This window comes from Micropterus dolomieu, linkage group LG11 (assembly GCF_021292245.1).
Source record: "Micropterus dolomieu isolate WLL.071019.BEF.003 ecotype Adirondacks linkage group LG11, ASM2129224v1, whole genome shotgun sequence".
Classification (NCBI taxonomy): domain Eukaryota; kingdom Metazoa; phylum Chordata; class Actinopteri; order Centrarchiformes; family Centrarchidae; genus Micropterus; species Micropterus dolomieu.
This window is the reverse complement of record NC_060160.1, coordinates 3,939,827-3,955,738: the sequence shown is the minus strand read 5'-3', so window position 1 is coordinate 3,955,738 and position 15,912 is coordinate 3,939,827. Positions and strand designations below refer to the sequence as shown.

Here is a 15,912-nt window from a genome sequence, read left to right as displayed (position 1 = left end):
TCAATGGTCGTCTTTTGGACAGCTGTCAAGTCAGCAGTCTTCCCCATGATTGTGTAGCCTACAGAACTAGACTGAGAGACCATTTAAAGGCCTTTGCAGGTGTTTTCAGTTAATTAGCTGATTAGAGTGTGGCACCAGGTGTCTTCAATATTGAACCTTTTCATAATATTCTAATTTTCTGAGAGACTGATTTTGGGGTTTTCATTAGTTGTCAGTTATAATCATCAAAATTAAAAGGAATGAACACTTGAAATATATCAGTCTGTGTGGAATGAATGTATACATTATACAAGTTTCACTTTTTGAATGGACTTACTGAAATAAATCAACTTTTTGATGATATTCTAATTATATGACCAGCACCTGTATATATAATAGCAAGGGAAACTAAATATAGTAGTAAAATAATTAAACATAGACATAAAAGAAAACTAATGAAGGTGCCGTTTGTCCAAACTTACTACATTTTTGTAACTTTGGAAAGTTACCTTACCTTTGTCATCTGTAGAGCAACGTTGCTAGCATGGCTAATAAAAAAAAAACACTGTCCATGATCCTATCATTCCTCTCCAGGAGCAAACACCGGCATCGGTAAGACCACAGCGATGGACCTGGCCAGGAGGGGCGCGAGGGTGATCATGGCCTGCAGAGACAGAAAGCGAGCTGAGGCCGCAATCCAGGAAATCATCCAGGTAAAGACAAAAAACAGCTTAAATTACAAGGAATATACCCCATTTGTTTAGACAGTTATGATCATCAATCAGTAAAAAACACATTTTCCCCATAAATTGTTGTGTTACAACATGACTTTTCCACAGTTACATCTGGTGGACCTCAGGGGTGCATCCTAGGTCCTCTTCTCTTCTGTATACATATACATTACATATACACAGTTACCCAAAGCTGATTATATTTTCATTGTTATGCTGATGATGCGCAGTTATTTGTGCCAATTTAATCTGCCCATGTATCTATATCAGCTTTATAAATATCTCCTGACATGATCAAATTGAGTAGAATAAAATAGAGTGGGGATTGCAGGAAACTAAGTGTTCAAAGTTTTCTAACTCTCTCCTTGTTTTCCTTGTGATCAGGAGACGGGGAACAGCCAGGTGATCTTCATGCAGCTCGACCTGGCCAGTCTGAAGTCTGTTCGCTCCTTTGCTGACAAATTCCTCCAGTCTGAGTCCAGGCTGGATCTGCTCATCAACAACGCTGGTCAGCCAGGAGTGAAGTGCCTGTTTTATTTGATAACTTCAGCTGCACTGATCAATGACCGATGTATTGAAAGCAATTCCCTTGTATGGTCAAGTCTACAAGCAAATGACAAGGCATTTGCGGCCATGCAGGGTCCCCTACCTAGCCAGTATCCTGGGTCGGCTGCTCATGCTATCTTCCTTATGTGTAGATGGTTAATACTCAATTATATATCATTGATATATATATATATATATATTTATTTATTTATTAGGACTATTTACACATTAGGGAGTTTATCTTTTTCAAATCAACTCAATATTTTTGCTTAGGTTATAATTAATTGTGTACTGTTTTCTATTTGAATCTACTCATATTAAATAGATAACTATTAATTATTAATTAATACCAAACATTGTGAAATTTAATTATATTGCTTGTAATCTGTTGACTACTTTTTATCGAGTAGATACGGTGTATGTTTTCTTACAGTGTGAGTTAATGTACAGTAGATCAGTGGTTTCCAACCTTTTCTATCCCCCACGGGCCAGTGAAATTAACTAATTTACACTTTCATTGACACCACCTGTCATTGTTTAAAATATGTTGATCTGAATTGATTTGATATACAGCTGAAAGTCATTGATTTTGTAAAAATGTATATTTTTACAATGTTTTGGGGCCCAAAAACAGACACAGGTGCAGAGCAGATTAGGGAACTTACAAGTGACGGACGTTGGAAGTCCAAAAACAGAGAACAAAATCCAGGTGAGAAATCCAGAAATCCACAAACCGATAAAGTAAGTCCAAACAACACATGGGAAACCAAGGAAATAATCCAGAGACGGGAGACATCAGATGAGACGCTGAAACAGCCATGAATCAAAATGAACAGTGATGAACAATGAAGCAGCAATGAGTGACAGCAACTTAAATAAACAGGTGAAGACAACAAGGCACAGGTGATACATCAGTGAGCACATACAAAGGAAGTAAAAGCAAGACTATGACACTAAGGGCAGATGAACTACAAAGTAAAACAGGAAATGTGAAACAAAAAAAGCAACCATCCCAGAACCTTGACAGTTTTCACACAGCTCAACTGTCAACATTTAGGACGATTTGGTCAAGTTTGCGTTCTACTTGGAGTAGCAGACGCTGGGTGTTTCAACCATTTAGCTACTCATTTAAACGTCTTTGATTGCTCTCTAACAAGGGTTCATGCACTCTCAAAATTTATGGAAGTGATTATAAAATAATTGATCATTTCTAGGCCCTAAGTGTAAGTTTATTGTGATGTTTCTGTCTTTAGGTCTGATGAGCGGTGGAAAGACGGAGGATGGCTTCGGGATGATCTTTGGCGTCAATCACCTGGGTCACTTCCTGTTGACAGTGTTGCTCCTGGACCGGCTGAAGGCGAGCGGGCCGAGCCGTGTGGTGACCGTGGCCTCCGTAGCACACGAGATGGGGAAGGTGGATTTTAACCTTTTGACGACTCAGAAAGAGTTAGGTATCGGCAACGGCGACTATCAGCTCTTCCAGAGGTATTGCCACAGCAAACTGTGCAACGTTCTCTTCACCTACGAGCTCGCCAAGCGGCTGCAGGGCACTGAGGTCACCTGCTACAGCCTCCATCCTGGTCAGTATAGACATCCGCCTGTCTGTGTTTTGCTCGTTAATGTGTTTTGGCTACCTGTAGCAGGTTATATTTGACAGCTGACTCTATAGAAAATGCGACTTTTCTGTTTTCACTTAAACCCATAATCAAATTCCCTTTGTGGATTATTAATAAAGTTGTATTGGATTGAATTGAACATTTCATTAATATTTTTTTCTGACATAAACGGGCTTCCATATATGTAAATGTATCATTACTTAAAATTTAACTTAGGATCTTATTAATTTGACCTAGTAACATGCATGTATAAAGCTAATGCTGCGGTGTGTAGCATAGGTCCATATATTACAAAAGTAAACAAATTAATGATGAAATAAACAAGATCAGTATTTTTATTTTTGGCCTTTGTTACATTTAATCTTTTCTTCTGACAAATTTATTTATTTATTTATTTCATCCAGGGGCCATAAAGACGGAGATCGGTCGTTACTCTGGTTTCTGGTGGAAACTTATCATGACACCCATCATCTTCCTTTTCTTCGTGGATGCTGACTCCGGAGCTCAGACCACTCTCCACTGTGCCCTGGAGGAAGGCATCGAGCACCTCAGCGGCCACTACTTCACCCAGTGTGCGCCGCTGTTGAACATCAAGTCGAAGGCGAGAGACGACGCTGTGGCCAAGAAGCTGTGGGAGCTCAGTGAGAGTTTCTGCGGTCTGTCCTAAAACCAAACCTGAATTTTAAGCTTTTTTTTTTTCAATGCAGAGTAAACTCTGTATTTTCCTACAATCACGAAACACTAAGTAATAATTACTTCTCTCCTTGATCTACCTAAAGGTGACTGAAAATCATTTTTTCCCCTGTAAGACAAATGAAAAGAGCTTCTTTTGCTATGTTATGAAATGTGGAATACATGTAAAGGTTTTTCTTTATTTCTAGTTTCAAAAGAGAATGTATGACACTGTTTTTAAATTCAGTAAAACCTAATCCTAATCCTCAGTTTACTTTACTAAACACGGTTTTATTACCTTCATACTTCATTACTTTAAAAATTATTTTAACTTGTTTATTGTTTAATTTATTAGCTTTATTAGAGTTTATTCATGAATGAGGTCTAACAGGAAGTTTGACACTCTGCAGGATAACATACTGCACATTTCTGTGGATGTAACATCCAAACCATAAAATATTTACTTATTTTGGGTAAAAACAATGATTTATACTCATTTTTGAGTTTTGACACTTTCTTTGAATTTGCACGCTTTGCGTTTGTAACAAAGGGAACGGTTACTACTACAGTATGTTTCTACGTATTGGGTTTTAACAAGGTCAGAAGGAAAGAAATCATATTTAAAGGGGTGAGCGAATTGGCTGACTTTGAAACATACAACAATGGGACCCCAAAACAACAAGGATGTAAATCCAATGTCAACAAAACACATAAGATTAAGTAAAATCTAAGTGAAAAATCTTTTTATTTATATCTTTACGGAATAAAATTTTAATTATCTTATGTCTTGTTATTTTTATTCCTCTTTCTTTGTTTTTAGGATTTGTTTTGCATAAAAGCCCTTTATAACACTGGTTTACTTACTATTCTGTACGTATGTCTTTTTTCTACATTTATAAACATAAAAAAAACACAGGGTTATAAACACAGGGTTTATTTTGGGAGTTTTGAAAGGAAGTTCAGTTTTAGCCTCCCCGGGGTTCAAAGTAAAGCAGTAGTTAAGATAAGATTAAACTTTATTGTATTTATTTATCCCCTGGGGGAGAAATGTGCATGTTACAGCAGGAAGTTACAGAATAGCACTAAGGAGATAAATAAACAAAAAGCTAAAGATACCAGTGCATACCTGCACTGTAACAAATTTTGTTTTATTTAAATTACAGTAAAATACTGGCAGCTACAGTTGCCAGCATGAAACAGTTATTTTACAGTGTAACTACTGTAATCAATAACAGTTTATTACTGTAAAAAATATTACAGTAATGTGCTGAATGTGTAATGTATTGAATATAAGCAATACAGTATAATACTGTTTGTTTGGTTTTACAGTATAACACTGCTGTAAGGTAATGATTTAAACATTTTACAATTCAAAATAAAAATAACTCAAAATTTCTAGCATATAAATGGATCAGACAAAAGATGGCCTTACAGCATGTGGCATTTATTAAAGTCAATGCACTATCAAAAAAATAAAATGACAAATTTTAAAATAAGTACATTTTTCTAAAATACAATTCATTAAAACGCAATTTCTGAACATGTTCTCAATATCCTATACTAGCCTAGTCCATGTATCCTATAATCAGTTAAATTATTTTCTTGAACTATGACGGCCATGTAACATTATTTATTAAAGCCACTGCTTCATACACCTTCAGTAGCTGACAAATTTACAGTAATGTAATTCTTGTAAAATACAATCCATAACAACAATTAATCATCTCAAGCAGGTCCTCAACAATCTTTCAACAACTTGCATACCATACTTTAAACTGTACCCTGCCTTCAGTATGCATAAGGTATGATCATGACGTGCAATAGAAAACGCGTGAAAGAACAAACCTGGAACTAACAGTACTCAACTCAAACAATGGGACTCAGCTATACTGAACAGAACACAATGCTCAGACATGTTACCTTAAAATGACCTCATGAAGATCTGGTTGTTTGAGGGCTTTGGTTTGTTTGTTTGAAAGTGAGGTCCTGTGTGGAGATGTGTTGTGGACTACATAAAGCCTCACTCAAAGTCCAGGAGGGTTTTTTTTTATAAGGGTGGCCACATAGAGGTTCACAGTTGCTGCCTTTTTATGGACCAGCTTACTGGTCTTCTTGGACACCACCTTCCCCTGGCTGGCCTTTGTTCCCCTCTTGGGGTTGATACCGTTGAAGTGCCTAAAACAGAGAAAGCATAAAAGAAATTAGGTGTGAAGATTATTTGCACTCAATATGTAATCCTCTCACATTAGACATTCCACTTTAGATAATTTCAAAAGAGGAAATACTGGCTACAGTATTGTTGTCATAGAAGTCAGTGTTTCAACTTGTATGTTTCCTAAATCTGACATATCATGGTTATTTTGTGATTTAGTACAGTAAATATATTATATATTGGTCCTTTAAGACTGCACTTCGGATTTTTTCAACCATGGTGTCTATTGTTAAAAACCTTCATATATGCATGTATTATCTCTAGCTCTCTTTTGATATCAAATTCAAATTTGAATGACCTTTATTGGCAGATGTGAGAGCAACCTAATGACGCTCTATATATCTATCTATTACTCTATATTTTAGCATGTAACTAGTAAATGTATACAGTATAGCAGTTTCTGAAACTTTGTTTAGGCTCTATGTTTTGTGTCCATGCATGCTTGCAACATGGGTTAACACAAAGTAGGCTAATGTCAAGAAGTAAGTTTCACTTTGTTATGCTTTTGTCTTTTACATTTGATAAAATCAACACATAATGTCATAACCGGATAATGCTGACTTTGATAAGACTGAAATGACCTTGTTAAGTAAGCCACAAGAGCAGGATGGATAACAGTGTGCAGGCTTAGGCAAGGAAGAAAGCACCAGGTGGTGAACTGCTTCGTCCACTTCAGTGCTGCCAGGACCAGAATCCGGGTGAAAATTGTCTTCAGTACATCTCCTTATTATCCTTCCTATTATGTTGATTAAAATCACTACTCTATAATGCTAAACTCATATTTTTTAATTTATGTAAGTTGACCACGTGTTAAATGAGGTGGTGTGATTTGAAGCAACATGACGTGATCAGATATGGGTGGACTCAAGCAACAAAACAAAAAATACTGTATTATACTGTGACATTGTACAGTAGCTTGCTGTTAATATGTTTTTCCCTCAAAGGCATCAACATTGACAGTATTCAACTCTATTTACAAATAATGGTGCATTACTGTACAAAATGTCCACTAATTTTACAGCAATTTGTTACAGTGTGTCAAGTATCCCTTTTGGCCGGGAAAGTCCCGTATTTTACCCTTCTTTCCCGCCGTCCTCCCGTATTAGTATTTTCCCGTAAATCTCCTGTATTTTAACCTGCGTTATTAAAAAATAATAATACCCCGGCCCGGGCGGAGTAAAAAAACCCCCAAAACATTCCCAATCTGAGCTCTGTCACTAGCTCGCGTTATCGTGTGACAATGCAGGGAAAAAAAGAAAAAAAAACAGAGATGGATGATGGACGCTACGACAGAGACGGAAGGCCCACTGGCCAAAAAAACTCACAAATACACTCCTTCCAAAACAGTCTTAAAGAATGCAAAGTCTGCAACAAATTTGTACAATAACTCATTAAAAGAGTAAAGAAAAGTTATGTGAAATTAAAAGGCAAACTTTAAAAGAAAAGCAATATGAAATGAAAAGTATAGTAAAGTAAATAAAATGTTAATGTAAAGACAAGCAATGTTAAATGAACAGAAAATATGCAAATAAGCATTTAAAGAAATGCTCTTCATATATACCCTTTTGTGTTTTCATTTAGGCTATAACACCTGTCTTAAAATGTAAGGGATAGTGGAGCTTGGTTGGGGTGGTGGGTCTGCTCGCGGTGGGCGCCGGAAAATTTCCCTTATTTTCAAATCCAAAACTTGACAGGTATGTACCAGTGCAAAACAGTGCTTCTCTCCTGCTGCCAGCTGGTGCAGAGCAAACCACAGTAAACCTAAAAATAAATACTCCCGCACACACCAGAATATTAGGATTGATATGGTTTAATGAATAGATTACAGTAAAGACAAAAAGGAGTAAACTATGCGTTTCACATGTTGCTTCATCAGATTCACTCTGCTTTATTGCATTCAGGTGCTGAGTAAGGGAGAATCAAACAGGTTCACATAGTGCTGATTAGGGAGCATTGTGCTATTTGGAGAGAATCCAGCATGTTAACATTCCTAATATTGTTGACAAAAGTCAACAATATCGTTGACAAAAGTCAAAACAATATTAGGCCATAGCAACTACAATTCTAGGAATTGTACAGCAATACAAATAACAGCAATACAAATAAACAAAAAATGATGAAGGAAATTCTGCAAATGACCAAATAATAGTTAATTTACAAGATAGTGCAGATGTGCATATGTACAAAGGGAGTGCAACAGAAGTATTCTAAACTGATCCGGAGTTGTGAGTGTAGACGGGGTTCAGTAATAAATATAAATGCCCACAACGACGATGCTAAGATGCTAAGTCAAGTCCAAGTTAAAACTGGAGAGGGGCAGACTCCTGAATGGAGTTCCCTTCCCATTAACGTTTGAACAGCAGCAGGAGTTTCAGTTCAACATCAGTGCTGACTGATAAGGAATGCCAGCAGAACCAGTTGGATCTGCCTGAGCTGTGACTCACCTGCCAGGCTCAAGCAGGTAGAACTGGTCCGACAGGTGAGTCCCACGAGGTGAATAAATGACAGAGCTCAGTTCTTGAGTCAGTCAGTGATTTGCAGGTGGATCAGACGCTGTAACAAACCATGTATCTCCTGTTGTTGGTCGGTGTGGTTCTGGGAGCTTACATCATCCTCACACAGACTCTCTTCAAAAGATCCAAATGTAAAGGAAACGCAGCGATGGCCGGGAAGACCGTCATCATCACAGGTGAGACTGTCTGGAGGATACAAGATATCTAGACATTTAACAGGCTGAGAAAAACATTACACATGATGTTATATTGTTGCTGACAGTTTTGTTTGTTTTCTTGGTACAGGAGGCAACACCGGCATCGGTAAAGCCACGGCTCTGCACCTGGCCAGGAAGGGAGCCAGAGTGATCCTGGCCTGTCGTAACCGGGACAAGGCCGAGGCTGCTATCAGAGATATACAACAGGTAGGGACAAGAACAATTCAAGGAAACACAGAGATCACATTTGATGCTCCATTCAGGCTTTAAAAAAATCCCTCACTGTCCTGAGACATGTCATTTCTTGTTAAGGAGAGGCTCAGCTCTTTCTTTCTTTCTTTCACATTAAAAACAGGTAAAGTGAAATTTGACATGTTTTAAGTGAAATAACATTATTATGTAGAGGACTTACGTAATGTACTTACTTTAAACCAAACCACGATGGTACCAAACTATGACTATGACCACGTGTTAAACGTCAATCGACTTAGGTCATAATAGTGTACTTAACGTCTGGTACACCTTTTAATGGACTAGTACGTTCCAACGTTTGCACATGTCATTTGGGAATGGTCCTACATGTCATCAATCAATCTCTTTTGTTGTTTAGGTATGAGCACGTGTTGACTAAATACTACGCCTTTGCCGCTGCTGCCTGCTGAGTTACAAAGTTTAAACAAAGAGTTCAACCAATAGCACAGAAATTAAGTTGAGTGTACTGATGGAGGATGGACTCTAGTGAATGCTAAAAGGAGTTGAAGTCTAAATTCAGATGTAATCACTGACACAAGCTGTGTCCGTTTAAGTGTCAACTGTGACAGAAGCTGAAGTATTTGGTAATAGTGGTATGAACACTAAAAAATGACCTCTATAAACACCATTAGAGGAGAGGAGTTGGAGCGTTAGTTGGACATGAGGTGAACTGAAACTGTTACAAGTATTTTGAGAGATAAGAATCGACAAAAAGAATGAAAAGAAGGAGAATGACATGATGATTTTGTTCCAGGATACAGGAAGTACTGATGTGCTCTACATGCAGTTGGACCTGGCCAGTCTGAAGTCCGTCCGCTGCTTTGCCAAAACGTTCCTGAAAACTGAGTCCAGGCTGGACCTGCTCATCAACAACGCTGGTACGCAAACACATGCTGTTACACGAAGACAAATTATTTATTACTTTTGTGAAAGTATGTGAATGAATGCGAGTTGTTTCAGGTTTACCTTGAGTCGACACATCAAGCAGAGCCTTGGCAATTGACTAGTTTTAACGGCATGCATTGAAGACATTCTCATACAACAACATACAAAAGTTTTGGTCACACATTTGCCGCCACCTGCATCGCCGTCCTTGTGCACAAGATGCAGCTCCATAGCGGTCACACTAGCATTACAAATTAGTGAAATTTAGCTGTGTGGTAATTTAATTAAGCAGATTACATATTGTATAAGGAACGTTTTCATGGCAGACATTTTGACTGGTCATAGCAGCAGAAGCACAGGTGAAACTAATCAGTAGCATTAAGTGTCCCAGGAAGGCATGACAGTGAGCCAGCATGCACAATACCAGGACCCCCCAAAACTAGATCACCCTAAATGTAATGCAGTTGTTTTTGCAGTTTATCTTGATTGCTTAAACACATTTCTTGAAATTATGCCTCTTTTTCTCGAAACTCTACACACAAATCCACAACTTCTCACTCAAATCCCCAAACACCCCATTTTCAGGTCAGAATGAAGCTCTCCACTTAAAACCATTCAATCTCCACCACTCGCTGAAAAACCAAACTTTGCCCTCAGACATGACATATAACATACATTTTCTCCTTTCCCTACTTCTCTTCCCATTTCCTTATTGCTCCTCCTCTCCGGTGTCCTCAACCTCTTCCTTCACATGTCTCTGGATCCATTGTTCCAAAACTGAATAAACTGACTCTGTCCCTTTTATCTATCTATTGGAGGTTCTGATTGGAGTGTTATCAATGGTGACTCCTTGTGTTTCCACCTGGGTAGCTATGTGCTGATTGAGCTCAAGTTTTGCTGACTTGAGTGAACAATATTGAATGTTAATGCTTTCTAAATGACCACATGGTGTAGGCAATGAGAAATAAAGGGATTTGTGAGAAGAGTTTAGGGAAATTAGTGTGCTTTTTGAAAAATGGAGTTGTGGTTTTGAAAGTATTGTTTGAAAACCTGTTTATAGTGTTTAAGCAATTTCAGAAAAACTGTAATGTTATGAATTACACCTGTGCTTTTCCTGCCATGACATGGCTAAAGTTCTCCTCTGAAAAAGGCCTATAGTTCATGAAATAATGAAGGAGAATCTGACCCATAGTATACCTAAGCTTTGTGTTTTTGAGGCCACTTGAGTTCTTTGTCCAACTGATGAAACAAAGAAACAATCAAAGTTGTCAGTTTAGTAGTAGGTCTTAAAAGAAAACCAGATAATCAGGTGTAGGCTCTCTCTTAATACTAGTTATTATCTTTCATCTAGAGACAGCAGTAGATGCTCCTTTATCTTAGCATGCAGACAGAAAATGTGACATTCTTGTGACAATGTTTTGATGAAATAAACCTCAGAAAACACATTGAGGAAAAGAAGCTAGATTTTGACAGCAGACATTTTGACCTGTGGCAGCAGTAGAAGCACGGGTGTATTGTGACTGTTTCATTCAGGTCTGACAGTGAGCCAGAAGTTACAATATCAGAGAGGTGGCACACCTGATATGGAATGCAGACAAAATTACAGTGGCTTCAACTTAAACAAAGCGTTCGCTGGGACAAAGGTCTTCTGACTATTGAGGCGGAATGTTGTCAATTAAACTGACCTAATCTGAGGCATTAGAGCAATTTATTTTGTTTTTTTACTTTTAGTCATTTTTGCTGTACTTTTTGCATTTTTTTTTAACCCAAACTACTAATGTCATCATTATACTGCATATTTAAAATGTCTCAACTATTTTTTTTAAATTAAATTATGTTAGACAAAACAAGTTATTTATCATTAATTTAAAATAATTTACTTAAGTTTGCATTATTTAGTTTGTTTTTTTTTCTCATTACATTTTAAATTATTTGATGTTTTTATTTAATATTGTACATAAAAACAAGTTAGTGTGAGAAAGATCCAATGACTGAATAAAGAACAGATTATTATTATAACAGATATTATTAGATATTACTCTTTTTTAAAGCTGGAGAGCAGGACTTTTACATATAAATGAATGTTTGTTAGAACGTCAGACAGGGGAGACAGAAGTTTAGCAGATAACAAAGAGGGATTCTACAGTGTAATAGCTAGTTTTTATATACTATTTTTACTTTATATATATATATATATATATTACATGTAATTACATGAAGTAGCTCAGTTCCCATCTTGCGTTAAAGCGTGTTTCCCCACTGAGTAGCATTTCCCATAGGATTGCCCTTCATGGTGCGGCTAGGGTTCAAGTTTGGTCATGTTTAGGCACCACAGGGACGACTGGTTGGTGTTTGGGATAAGTTGGGTTCAGGTTAAGATAAAGGTAAACTCAAATCGATCTTAATAGTAGAAAGAACTGCTGACATTCCTAAAACAATGTAAATGTAAATCTCTGTCTGCCCTGTAGGTCTGGTAGCTGACGGGCGGACGGAAGACGGCTTCGGCATTGGGTTTGGGGTGAACCACCTGGGTCACTTCCTGTTGACCTGCCTGCTGCTGGATCGTCTGAAGGAGGCGGAGGAAGCTCGAGTGGTCTCTTTGTCCTCCATGGCTTACCGCTGGGGACACATCGACTTCAATGTGAGCTTTTTAATTGCTTAGTCAACACACACATGACATACAAATACACAGTTGTTGCCGCACACACTGGCATTTTTCCGTGTTTATAGTCAGCACCTTTCAAATATTCCACTTGTACACTGAAGATAAAAACAATACAACATGATGATTCAAATTAGAGAATTGGGTAATTATAGTGAAGTTTACAGTATTAGCTACAGAAAACCAGAATTTCACATCCTTACGACAGTATGAAGAGGAGGAATTTAACGGTCAACAAACTTAAGTGCATTTTCAGGGCTTAATTTACTAAGTACTGCTTTCACTGCTTATACTACTGTTTCCATGCTGTAACTTACACTTCAAATTATTTCAGTGCTTTCTTGTTTGCTTTCATCCTTTCTTCGTTTTCCACAGGAAAGTAACAACGAACATACTCAAGTCACTTGTCAAGTACAATTTTGAGTTAATTATACTTTAATTCTACTATACTTCAGTTAGTATATGTTTTCTACTTCAGTTGTATGTGTTTTACTCCACTGCATTGATCTGATGATTAGTTATTTTTCTGTACATTAGAAACACGATAACCTTAGAACATACAAAGAGACCTTTCTCCTCTATACTTCTCACATGGTTTAATTTCAAATTATTAAATGTTTTACTAAAATTCAAAGAAGAGAGAAGTCCAAAAACAAACAAAAAAAACAGAATCAGAATTTTTTTTTTTCCAAGACCCCTCAGATTTATCTAGTGACCCTTTGGAGGGGCCCGACCCCTAGGTTGGGAACCACTAGACTAAACTAGCTAACTGTACATAAAGTAGTTAAAACTAGGAAACTGTATATAACCTACTTTTACTGCTGATATTTGAACTCTTTATACTCTATCAACCCTCCTTCACTCACATTGTTTGGAGCATCTTCTTCATTCAGACTCAGATATACTGAGGTTTCACTGCAACTGTCTTTCAGTCCCATCTCTGACAACATATGATAACATATGATAACATATTAGGAACACTTCACCATCAGAACAGGTTCCTCTGTTTGAGGATTCTTTCATTAAGGTGTTTGTGTATCTCATATTAACTCTGTCACACAAAGGGATTGTTTCATACCGAGTTTTCTGCAGAGAACATTCCTCATCTGAGGCTCCAAGCGTCACTGTCTCTTATAACACCAAGACAAATTACATCATTACATACCTTTTCACCTACTCAGTCATGATTCGTGTCACTCAGGTGATCATTCAGGCTACACTGTCTCTTTCAACACCTAGACAAATGACTTCATCACAAACCTTTTCACCTGTACTCAGTAATGATCCCCGTCACTCAAGTGATACTTAGTTTATGAAGCCGTTTGTGTGTTCAGGCTCTGGAGGCAAACGGACACCTGGGCACCGGCAGGTACAGCTGGCAGTTCTTCCACGCCTACTGCAACAGTAAACTGTGTAACATGCTCTTCACCCACGAGCTCGCCAAGAGGCTGAAAGGAACCAACGTCACCTGCTACAGCGTCCACCCAGGTAACACACTCCCAACAAACATAAACTAAATACGTTGATGTCCAACTAATGTGCTTTGCCAAATACATTGGCGAAAAACCTAATGGGTGCCTGAATTACGTTTTCAGTTCAGGTAGTGCGACATCCTTATTGAGTTACTGAAGGTAACGTCCAAGCCTTAACAGTCTCCACTAGGACATCTTGTAGCACATAGATGCATTAACTTTGAATCCTGACGTAGGTAGTTACACGTACCATTGTGAAAATGTCATCACTAGTCAGGTTTCCATCCGAATGTAGCGCAGATTCCATCTGTGGTTTAAGTCACATGCTTCATGTATGGCATCATTTATTTAAAAATGTTTTCATTTAGTTTTTATCCAGACAAACTTTTAGCCAAGTTGAGAAAACTTTTAGTGATATTATGAATTTTACGAGTTATTTTATAACACAAATTGAAAAATGTGCATAAAGACAGGTGCATTTGCCAGACATGTGTGTTTGAAAAAACACTATATAGTGCAGCACCATAACTCAGAGTTAGGTTTTACTGCATTATTTTCAATAAACATGTCAGAGATTTATGGATATCCGTATGTAAGTTTTTCAGCGGCAACCAAGTCAGAAACTGGTATTTACAGTCCCACATAACAGGATATACACACACAGAGAAATCAATGCACAGGAATGGACCTAAAAGGGTATAAATGCTTTGTCGATCGAGCTGTACTCTAGCAGGGTACGAGGACTGTACCTTTGAACTTAACGTAACTTCGTTACCTCTAAAAGAACATTTCTGCACCCCTAGTGACAAAAATGTAACTTTACAATTATTCATTTACCTTCTATGTCTGAGGTTGCAAACCTCTGGAGCAACTAGGGGTTAAGTGTCTTGTTCAGGGACACATTGGTGGATGTGCATTTGAAAATAACACACTTTAAGGACCATTTCTATACCTTACAGGGTACTTTCAAATATTGTGGCTATGGGCTTGGTAACAAGTTCAACAGACCACACCTGTGAAGTTGGGTGTGAACCCATGCATGCCTTTTGCCACACAAGATTTGGTGTGAAGTGATCTTTTAAACTGTGATGCTGTGATAATAAGCCTAAACAGGTGCATTCTGCAACTTTCAGTATTTTTCCTCAGATCAATGTTGTGTCCACTGCTTTAAACCATGTGCACGTCTTCACCCTTTCAGGTGTTGTTCGGACCGAGCTTTCACGTAATGTCAGCCTGTGGCAGAAGGTTTTCATTGAGCCCATTGCCCAGCTGCTGTTCCTGGACCCGGAGGCCGGAGCTCAGACCACTCTGCACTGCTGTCTGCAGGAGGGAATCGAACATCTGAGCGGACGTTACTTCTCCTGCTGTGCCGTACAGGAAGTATCTGCGCGGGGCCGAGACGACGCTGCGGCCCGGAAACTGTGGGAGGTCAGCGAAAAGCTCTGTGGACTCTCTAAAGGTGGAATAACCACGAAGGACTTTTAAGATCATTCTCTGTCTTAAATGGATTGTTAAGTCAGTGAGCTATGAACTGTCCCTCTGCTGAAAGCGGTTTACTCTGGGGTGATAAGTTTGTCTTGTCTATACTTTTTTAGACCTGTATGTCTGTCGAGCTGAGCTGCAGACCACGCCCTTTTTTCCCTGGTTGTGGTGCTTAGCTGCAGTCAGCTAGTTAGTCACCAGGTGGGAGGGATCTGGTAATTAGGAGATTTGGAGTCATTCACAGGATAGAAAGCAGGCTGGGAAGATGTGTTGAGGAACTGGAAAAAAATGAGACTGCAGGACTAAAGCTTGTCTGAACGAGGAAGGAGTCGGTGAGCGTTTGTTTGTTTGTGAAATGTGGTGGATTTTAATATTAAAGTGAATCATGTAATTATATTTAGGAAAAAAATGTTTGTATAAAACCATGTGTTTGAATTGTAAACTAAAGTGTTGTACATTTAACATCATGGAGATTTGAAGCATGGTTAAAAGTAATGTATTGTAAAGTTTAAAAGGGAAAAACTGTAAGTGTAGGATTGTGTTGTAGAGGGTTAAAGTTGTTAGGATTTAAAATTAAATTATGTGAGCAGTGATTTAAAATAAGTATTTTGATGTTGGATGGTGATGTTTATTATGGTTACCTGAGTTTATTATGTGGTTCATTGATTTACTTGTGTTTGTATTTAAGGTTTT

The 15,912-nt window shown here is 38.0% G+C and overlaps 2 protein-coding genes and 1 long non-coding RNA gene across 3 annotated transcripts; 2 read left to right on the top strand and 1 right to left on the bottom strand.

The window, feature by feature from the left end:
* Positions 1–576: 576 nt before the first annotated feature.
* LOC123979287 (dehydrogenase/reductase SDR family member 13-like) lies at positions 577–3,650 on the top strand. Its single transcript, XM_046063143.1, has 4 exons — positions 577–692; positions 1,095–1,218; positions 2,510–2,836; positions 3,277–3,650. The coding sequence occupies exons 1-4, from the start codon at positions 606–608 to the stop codon at positions 3,537–3,539; spliced, it is 801 nt and encodes a 266-aa protein (XP_045919099.1). The 5' UTR covers positions 577–605; the 3' UTR covers positions 3,540–3,650.
* A 4,186-nt stretch (positions 3,651–7,836) lies between these two features.
* Positions 7,837–10,340, bottom strand: LOC123979288. Its single transcript, XR_006827196.1, has 3 exons — positions 10,297–10,340; positions 9,478–9,611; positions 7,837–8,473 (listed from the first exon to the last, which is right to left on the bottom strand). It is a non-coding gene; the product is annotated as an uncharacterized LOC123979288 (long non-coding RNA).
* On the top strand, positions 8,280–15,871 carry LOC123979286 (dehydrogenase/reductase SDR family member 13-like). The gene is made up of 6 exons (XM_046063142.1): positions 8,280–8,445; positions 8,555–8,673; positions 9,473–9,596; positions 12,072–12,244; positions 13,600–13,753; positions 14,936–15,871. The coding sequence occupies exons 1-6, from the start codon at positions 8,322–8,324 to the stop codon at positions 15,220–15,222; spliced, it is 981 nt and encodes a 326-aa protein (XP_045919098.1). The 5' UTR covers positions 8,280–8,321; the 3' UTR covers positions 15,223–15,871.
* Positions 15,872–15,912: the final 41 nt, after the last annotated feature.

What these genes read in the sequence shown, in the direction of transcription:
- LOC123979286 (XM_046063142.1), top strand. Translation starts at nt 8,322, where the DNA reads ATGTATCTCCTGTTGTTGGTCGGTGTGGTTCTGGGAGCTTACATCATC. An exon ending in CCTGCTCATCAACAACGCTG is followed by an intron (nt 9,597 to 12,071) that starts GTACGCAAACAC and finishes TCTGCCCTGTAG; the next exon opens with GTCTGGTAGCTGACGGGCGG. An exon ending in CTGCTACAGCGTCCACCCAG is followed by an intron (nt 13,754 to 14,935) that starts GTAACACACTCC and finishes TCACCCTTTCAG; the next exon opens with GTGTTGTTCGGACCGAGCTT.
- LOC123979287 (XM_046063143.1), top strand. Translation starts at nt 606, where the DNA reads ATGGACCTGGCCAGGAGGGGCGCGAGGGTGATCATGGCCTGCAGAGAC. An exon ending in CAATCCAGGAAATCATCCAG is followed by an intron (nt 693 to 1,094) that starts GTAAAGACAAAA and finishes CCTTGTGATCAG; the next exon opens with GAGACGGGGAACAGCCAGGT. An exon ending in CTGCTACAGCCTCCATCCTG is followed by an intron (nt 2,837 to 3,276) that starts GTCAGTATAGAC and finishes TATTTCATCCAG; the next exon opens with GGGCCATAAAGACGGAGATC.